The sequence below is a fragment of the Tigriopus californicus genome, chromosome 7 (assembly GCF_007210705.1).
Source record: "Tigriopus californicus strain San Diego chromosome 7, Tcal_SD_v2.1, whole genome shotgun sequence".
Classification (NCBI taxonomy): domain Eukaryota; kingdom Metazoa; phylum Arthropoda; class Copepoda; order Harpacticoida; family Harpacticidae; genus Tigriopus; species Tigriopus californicus.
This window is the reverse complement of record NC_081446.1, coordinates 12,110,218-12,118,943: the sequence shown is the minus strand read 5'-3', so window position 1 is coordinate 12,118,943 and position 8,726 is coordinate 12,110,218. Positions and strand designations below refer to the sequence as shown.

At 38.4% G+C, this 8,726-nt stretch overlaps 1 protein-coding gene across 1 annotated transcript; it reads right to left on the bottom strand.

The window, feature by feature from the left end:
- LOC131883595 (FMRFamide receptor-like) lies at positions 1–3,211 on the bottom strand. Its single transcript, XM_059231099.1, has 4 exons — positions 2,563–3,211; positions 1,547–2,089; positions 363–605; positions 1–299 (listed from the first exon to the last, which is right to left on the bottom strand). Exons 1-4 carry the CDS (start codon positions 2,751–2,753, stop codon positions 110–112), a joined length of 1,167 nt encoding a protein of 388 aa, XP_059087082.1. The 5' UTR covers positions 2,754–3,211; the 3' UTR covers positions 1–109.
- Positions 3,212–8,726: the final 5,515 nt, after the last annotated feature.

The following is an 8,726-nucleotide window of genomic DNA, read 5'->3' as shown; positions in this document are numbered from 1 at the left end:
CATGGAAATAAGAGGAATGAATTATGTTTGTCAACTCTGGACTTTACTTTATAATTGGTTTTATAGATAACGTTTCTTAAAATGCTCCCCGATCCTTATAAGTGTGGTTTTACATGTGACACATTGCATGAGTTGATTTCTTTTGTCCAAAAATGATGTCCCAAGTGCAATCAGAATCGTCAACGAAAAAGAAAGGATTCGTGATTTGTGCAGATTCCAAAGGTCTCCTGCACCTCAATCTGCATAGTTTCCTTCGAAATTGTTTAGATGATGCCATGTAGACCACGAAATTGATGGAACTGAAATGAAAGGGTAGAAGTTCATGTGCGAATTGAACCATTCTTTTAATTGGCGGTGGTCACCTGTTCAGAAGTAAAAGAACACGGGCCACTCTGGACATGATGATATCCCAGGCAGTCTCGCCAAGATGATTATCGATCTCTTGACATTCCGAAATCACACTCAAGGTGAGAAACTCTTGGATGTTGATGGCAATCTTTCCTGATTGACACAACAGGAAGATTGTGACCAAAGTAAATAAGGTGATGGCAAACTGTTTGTCTTTAGATCCACAATCGGGTTGACGATGGAGGATCATAAATATCCTAGGGGAGGTAGGTGTCATATAATGCGAGAAAGCTTGTAAATCATGTTGATCAGAGTCACCGAAAGCTAATAAATGGGCTGTACGCTAAATGTATGTGACATTCATAATGTACGAAACCTATCGACGAAGGGAAAAGTTTATTTTTCCGCTATAGAGTTAAACATTGTTTTAAGTTAATCCTGTCGCGTTAGAGCAATCCTTGATGTTGTATTTAATTGATAACAAAACTGAGGTATAAAGCGCCATTGAATTTGGCTTTGAAATTACTAGATCTTAATGGTTCAAAGTTTTGTTGGACAGTTTGCAGTTCATTTGTCAAAATTTCTTGAAAGAAGGGAAAGTTGATGCGTGATGCAAGTGAATACCTCTCATGATGTCACTTAGATAATAATTCTTTCAGCTAAAATAATCAAACACAGAAATTGATAAAAGCTTTTGAAGAGCAACAATGTCCGTAGCAATAGATCTATGAATATCATTCTGAATTCTCACCGAGGAAATTAACTAGACCATGGGTTTTCAAATATCTCACGTCCTTGTGTTCTTTGAGTAATAAGAACTCCGTCTGGACCCACTGGGAAGATAACCCTCAATTAAAAACCTTCAAAAGACCTTAAATAAACTTGGCGGTCACAGAGTAACCCATACGGGACTCATTTTGAGAAGGTCTTCTATACTATAGTCACTTTTGGCATGCTATTCTCATTCGGGAAATCGTGAAAATTCGCGAATGCTCGCCTAAGCAATTCAAGTTGAAAATGGATAGAAGACCTTAAGTTGTTAAATAAGAATTGCATGAAGACCATTCAACGCTTTACACAAATTCATACATTTTTCAAATAAAAGAAAACATTGCAACGGATAGATGACAGAATTGTAACTATCATTAAATTGACTCCAGCGTTGCCAATCCTGGCGACAACACAGTGCAATCCTTACCTTAGATTTGTGAAGAGCATGACAACCACGGGAAGTACGACCCGAAACGAAAAGTCGATCCCAATGGTAAAAACCAAAGTATAAATTTCATTTTTCCTGAGATCCGTCCATACCACCTCGTGATTACCCTCAGCATCAATGGAGATCTTGTACTCAAAGAAATGTGGAACCGAATAGGCAATCGAGAACAACACCACTCCAAAGATATAGCCAGCGATACGATTGGAGTCAATTTCAAAAGACGCGCTTTGATTGGATGTGAAAGAAGTGGAATGTCGTCGGAGTTGGTCCATGTAGAACGGGTGTACAATGAACAAGTAACGGTTAATGCAAATGGAAACCGTGGTGTACATGGAAGCGGTGAGGAACATCTGTCTCAAGGGGTAAAGGAACGTTGGGAACAAGTGGATCCAAACGTTGGAGTGGCTGTCAGGCCAATCTGGGGAGAAATATCCCGGCATTTCGAGACCTTCATTCACCACGCACATCAGGATATAACCGATGTCAAATGCACTCAGAACCACCAGGAACACGTGAAAAGTGCTGGAAATGCATTGAACGCTTAAAAAGATTTATAGGATATCCGTGCAAGATTCACACTGGAAAGATGAATAAATGATAGGGAAACCCCAACGAAAAACGTAAATTACACACCTACTTTGTGGTAGTCCTGCGTGCCACAATGACTGGAGTTTCAAAACGTATCAGTCTCTTTGTTCGTGCAAAAGGAGGCCAAATGTATAATTATACTAATAAAGAAGGTCAGTGACAGATCAAACATGCATCTCGAATAATTTCAGAATTAGTTCTATTTTGATGTGCCAGCGTATTTTGTGGCAGCCCTGCAAAGGGAAATCGTTCATTGGTTGAGGATAAAGTTGGTCAATGTGTAATTTATAGGGGTTTCACGATTCAGACGTAATGTGATACCATCCAACAGAGGCCCGGTGGATTGTGAAATGAGCATTCATGCTATAGGTATGAAATTCGTTTTCATGCTTTATTGAGCGCCGTACCTTCTGAGTTCCTTGGATGAATACACAATAATGGAGAGTGCATTTCCAATGAGTCCCAAGGCACCAATTGTACAGAAGAAGATCCCTCCGAACCAAAAACAAAACTTTTGCAGTAACTCCCGGGTGCCCTCGTCGTCCCAAGGGTCTGGACACTTGGTATGATTGCTAGAATCGTTGAAAGATCTCACCATTGGTGCGGCAGCACGATCAGAGTCCAACTGGACTGATTTGATTACTGGAGAGAGCTTTCGCGGAAAGGAGCAGAGGATTAGGCTTATCAGAGGTCCCGGAAAGTAGACACCCAAATAAACAGGTCACTGATAGTTCTCCATTTCTGATTTATTCACCTCATGGATAGATGGCTCATGCATGACTCAAAGGTTAGTCTGTGGTGGGAGGAAGCATGTATTGTATAGAAACACCAAAAACGTAAAATAAAACGAGTCTTTTTTTCTTCTAAATGATAAAAACATTTGAAACCAAAAAAATTGGTCAAAAAATAGTATGTATCCATGTACCATAAAGAGATAAAACTAAATCGAAGTTAATAAAGCACAAATGGTCAAAGAGGTGCCGTGAACAAGAATATTCCACTCAGTTGCCGTGAGTTCAAATTTTCGAGGTTCGATCCTCAAAGTGAACTTTTTAAGGGAAGAGATATAGTGTATTGCCATTTCCTAACATGAGAGAACCCCTAAGTGCGAATTAGTTATTTTACCTCCAGACGCTAACCTCACGTGCAAACGGGAAATCCTTGTAACACACAAAAACAATGACAATTAGTAGGCAGATTTCTACTCATTTTAATGCACTGCATTGAAAAAAAACAGACAGTCTCAAGATATTCCAAGATTGTTTCAAAGATTCTAGAAAACCCGAGTCTTTGCACTATTTCTTATGTATAAAAAAGCCTCTTCTCATCCATAATATCACTTATACCGTATAGCGTGCCGTCGAAGTAATTGAATTTCAATAACGCAACCTTTCAAAACTATTTCAATATTTACCAATATCTCATAGTTTGGTGAGACAAATAAGTTTGAAGAAAAAAACATGGAAATAGGTGGAAAATGCAAAACCGCAAATCGGTGTAGGGTTAATTTTACTGTTCATCCGTTCTCCACTAATTAGCGTATGGCCAATAGAGGCACATTTAAGACAAATTGACCAGAGGGTTACACCCACATGGGCAAATTGGAAAATTTAAGCGGAACATGAAATAAATCATAAGGATGTTGAGGGGTCGTTCAAATTTTTCGACAAAGAGCAATGGTTCATTATTTGGTAGGTGAAAGCGTCATTACACCTCGCCCTGAACAACTATTTAAGATTCGTTTCTCATTCTTTCTGTTCTTGGAAAGCAACAATGAACGTAAGACCTAATGGATTTGTCTCATCACATCAACACTTACAACGTGAAGGGATAAACCTCTTTGAGAACCAAAAAACCCTATTTTCGCCCAAATAGGGCCTTTATACCAGGTGCCCCATAAGTAAGTGCACATATGCTTGACGTCAATTCGGTTACATTTCCCCCATAGCACTGATATGCAAAGGAAAATAAGTATTCTGGCGAGAGTTTCAAGTGTGTTTTGCTTATATGATATTCAAATTTGGTCAATAGTTAACAAAGGTATTTTGCCATTGCTAAACTAAGGCAAAACATTGAACAAGACCTGAAAAATTGAAGGCAAATTTACCACAAAATGGGCAAGTTTCCCGGGATCTCCAGGGGCTTTGGGGTTCCTACCAATACAAGTGACATGACAAAGAGGTTGCTAAAGGATGTCGGAAGTGCTATTAAACGTCCATGACCTCATCAAGGCTTTTAGGGAAGAATCCAATCCAATTTGGATTGATTGAAACCTTGATGGGGTCAATCCCCTGGAAATGTTGGCCAATGAGGTATTATTTTAACTTAACGGTATAATTAACATGTTTGGGTCTGTGGGATTATTGTCAAAATATGCTTGGGTTTGACGTCCGCTAGAGCCAGATGGCAGAAACCGTAACCGTAAAAATTTTATGGGCCACTTGTAAAGTGTTTCGCGGCTGTATGGAGGAGTACGTAGGAAAAAGTCAATTATAATAAATAGGTCATTAACAGTTATGCCTTTTTAAGAAATTGAGTATCAAGCACTTTTTTCATATTCCCTGGTGTATTAGTTATAGTTTCTTGGAATGTCAGTTCTTTGATTGTACCCGAACATACGGAACTCCCGTTATAGATGGGCAAAAGTGACCCACACATTCTATGCTTCAGGAAATAAGTGAGAAAGAAAAGCCCCTGTCAGTGTCATGTCTCATCCCTTGTATCCTATTATTTGGAGGAGGGAATCAAGGACATTCCGTAGCACGCTGTCTCTCGCTACTCAATCCTTTGATAAGAAGACCTTTCTTGACACCAGTAGCTTCGACTACATAGAGCTCTAACTGGCCTAAAATTAGAGACAACGTTTGGAAGGTAATGTCAAATGTACTCGAAAGATTTCGTCTCCATAATTTTGGTTGGAGGATCTGGTTAGCCCTTGAATATCGGACTGATCAGAAATTTGGATCAAAAACTTGTCCAAATCTTAATTAAATGATGCGAGTGGATGAACAACGCCCAGATGATATTTGAAAGAATCAAATTGAACCATGAAAAGCCCAAGGAAAAAGAGAGAATATAATTCTTTGCCTTCATTAGCCTGGCCGGTCACTACGATTGACCCTAAATCCTGGGTTGAGACGTATGGTATAAGGTACCTTTCGTACAATACAGTACAGTTCCAACCTCTCTTGCACGAGAGCTCTCCCATGCCTGTGATGTTTCTCGTAAAGCATCTTTAGACCTGACTTGCTCGACCTATTGCAAACCTGTTGAAGTGATTGGAGCCCAAATAGGCAAAATATGTTCAAGATGCACAAAGAGGGCATCGTGATATTATCCCTTTACTTAAATTTCTCATGTATCAGTAATCCTGGATATATTTAACCACTCGTTTGAAAAGCCTTACCGACTTTCAACTTGGTATGCTGATTGGAATTTCCATTGTCTTGGAGGACTAAACCTAAATCCTTCATGGAAGAAACCTGTTCAAAATCTTCACCTTTACAATCTACGAGTGAAGTGTTTAATGGCGTCAAATCAAAGTTTGAAAAAGGTCCAGGAACCAAATTTCATTGCTTTCAAGGCCAAATTACTCTTGAGCAGATGCCCAAGAGTATATGAAAGATTTATTTTTGGCCATCTTTGTTTGGGGGAAATGCAACACGGAGACGAAAGATCATTGGAAATCTCTATGAACAAGGTATGGGGACGTTTAGGCAAGCTCTGGCAGGTTCGCTTGTTTGATGGTACCAGTGTCAGTGATGCAAGTTTGGGGTTTCAAACACGTTTTTGAGAAGCTGACCCATCTTTCGCATGGCTATATGAGGAAAGGTCAGCCTCGTTAAAACCAGTTTGAAACGCCAATTTTGCATCACTGGCATTGGCAGGCAAGTTTGTTTGCTGGTACCAGCGCTTGCCTAAATGTCCGAATAGAGGGCAATCAATTCATTGTCAGTCGTGGAAAGCGACACTGGTGAGCCAAGAATTGTCCAAGAACAAACAATTCTATGGTTTTTTGGTTGCAGAACTAAGCACCCTGTAATTCCTTAAACTTACATAAGCCAACAAGTTCTTGATAATAAGAAAAATATTCTTACAATCAACCTAAATTTTGAACTTTAAGGCATTTTGCTAATACCTAATAAAAAGTCTGAGTAGGCAATTTAAGATAGACACCTTGTTGATAAATATATTGTTGTTATGAGTATGTAAATCTAGATATATAGGGTTATGGATATGAATGGTATGTGTCGTACCCCGTCCGTCTTTCCTTCTCTGCGTTGTTAGTTTGACCAGGGACGGCTAAGCCTGGATGGCAATCTCCCTTTTCTGCATAACAGAGGAAGGCCGACTTCTCCTCACCTCTGGGTGCTTGAAGTTCTTAACTAGCATACATCTAAATGGCTTTAAACGTTCCATGCTATAATTTAACCTTGAGTAATATTTAAAATAACTATCTGATACGGCAATTCAGTGCCTAATAAAGTAATCATTCCAGCCATTTGTTACAAAAACGAACAATTTTCTGGACGATAGCATATTATTTACTCTTACTGGCAGGATTACATTTAGCTGTCTGTCAATTTTTTTGTTACAATCATGTACAATAACGAAAACTGTGTTACTATTAAACAACATAGATTCACGATTTGTACATGTTGATTTAGATTTTAAACAAGCTTTAACTTTAAAACTGAATTGTGAGAACATTCATTCATAACGTTAGAACATGATTGTCCACCCTGTAGTCAACTACAATTACATTATTGCAACCTTTTATCATAACATTACAAATATGAATATATTAGATGATGACAATAAAGTTAAGATTTAGCAAACACAAAAAAGTGCTTTTTTTTCTCAATTCTAAGTTATGACCAATGTCCTTATTGAAGGTTTCTATTTTCAGTAAAAAGGCGTTGTTAGGACAAAAAGATAGGCAAAAGCAATCTTAAAACTCACATGGATTTATTATGATTGGCACAATTTCAAAGGAATAACTTCATTCCCTCTTTGATGTCCTTTCACTGACTCTTGGGGGCTGAAAAGCTTTTTGTCAAGGGATTAAATTACAACTTCAGGTCAATTATCCGGGCAAGTAATGGTTCTTCTAACGTTCTATTTTCATCAACTTCATCATTTTTGCTCATTGAAACATATCAAAAACACTTTTGAGCCGGAACAAGCTCTTTTTGTTCTTATTTGTGTTGCTTTTAAGTTTCCTATTATTAGAATTTTTCAAATTTTTAAGGAAAGATTTTTGCACAATATTGTGGCTTGTATTCCGTTTTTTGTCACCTTTTCGATTTTAAAATCAGCCCAGTGACCTTCCAAAAGTATGTGCTGACATCATCAGACAATTTTTGATTCAAGGACCCTTTAGCTATAATTATAAAACATTAGCAATCGTCATCAACTGATTGAACAAGTTGCTCAATGCGTTGATTGGAGGCAGGGGTTTAATAAGTTCAGGGTGATTACAGGTAAATTGTCAGCTTACTTTTGAGCACTTGGTATCCAAATGTCTGCCTGATTCCCCAAATTGATCACCCTGTTGTCCAGTCCGTCATTTGCCACTTCCACATGCTCAATCAATTAGGTCACCGTGCTACATTGGGCAGAAAATCCGTTTTAACTACGTAGGTGGAATTCTTTTTTCAAGTTTGAACTTCATGACCTTTTCCAATACCTTAGCAATAGTTGACGTGAGAGAGATTGGGCTGCAGTTACTTGGGAGCGACTTATCTCCCCCTTTGAAAATTGGAACAACATGAGCTAACTTCAGCAAAGGTGGAAACTTGCCCTGATCCAAGATGTGACGCGTCAAGAGCGAAAAGCGCAGGAGCAAGAACCTATGAGTATCTCATCAAAAACTGAGATGTCATCATCAGAGCTAGGAGAACTCACAAGCCTCAAGTCCCTGATTTTCATCTAATGGCTCATTTTGACTAGTCTCGACAGTCTCAACAGAATCGTCATTAGAGCAATGAGGTGTTGCTTGTAAACTCTATGGAGTTGAAGACGCACTAGTGGACTGATCCCCAGGCATGTAGCCATAACCTGTACATTATGTATGGCTTCGCTATCGAACTCAAAAGGCCCTGCAAGCTGTTTAAATTTCTTCTTAGAGTTACTTTGGGTTCGACGTAACCTCCTGGACCACTCAAATTACTCTCCTTTTCAATTGATAATTCTCAGTTTAGGCCTCCAAGAATCAACGTTGTTTTCTTGCACGCCAAGCCGAAGAAAAACTACTCTTTTTTTTATTCACCAATTTAAATTTAAGAAAAATTTAACATCCACAATCATAAATGGTTATCAAACACGGTTCTAGAAATCCATGTAAATTCTGTCAATTTGTTGGAACCTATTAATATCATTAGACTATTCATTTCATTCCGTAAGCATAATTTTTAAATTTTGACGGACAAATTAGAAAATAAAAATATATGACAGAAATACTGAGAACTCAATACTGATACTGAGAAACTTAAAATACCCATATCATGCTAAAAAAAGAGAAGTAAGTCGAGACTTTCGCCAAAATGTTCCCCTAATGTCTAAGTTGAGC

Bases quoted from the DNA above. Each gene is read 5' to 3' on its own strand.
- LOC131883595 (XM_059231099.1), bottom strand. From the start codon at position 2,753: ATGGTGAGATCTTTCAACGATTCTAGCAATCATACCAAGTGTCCAGAC. The intron at 606-1,546 runs GTAAGGATTGCA...TACCTCCCCTAG, and splicing joins ATGCTCTTCACAAATCTAAG to GATATTTATGATCCTCCATC. The intron at 300-362 runs GTGACCACCGCC...CTTTCATTTCAG, and splicing joins GTTCTTTTACTTCTGAACAG to TTCCATCAATTTCGTGGTCT.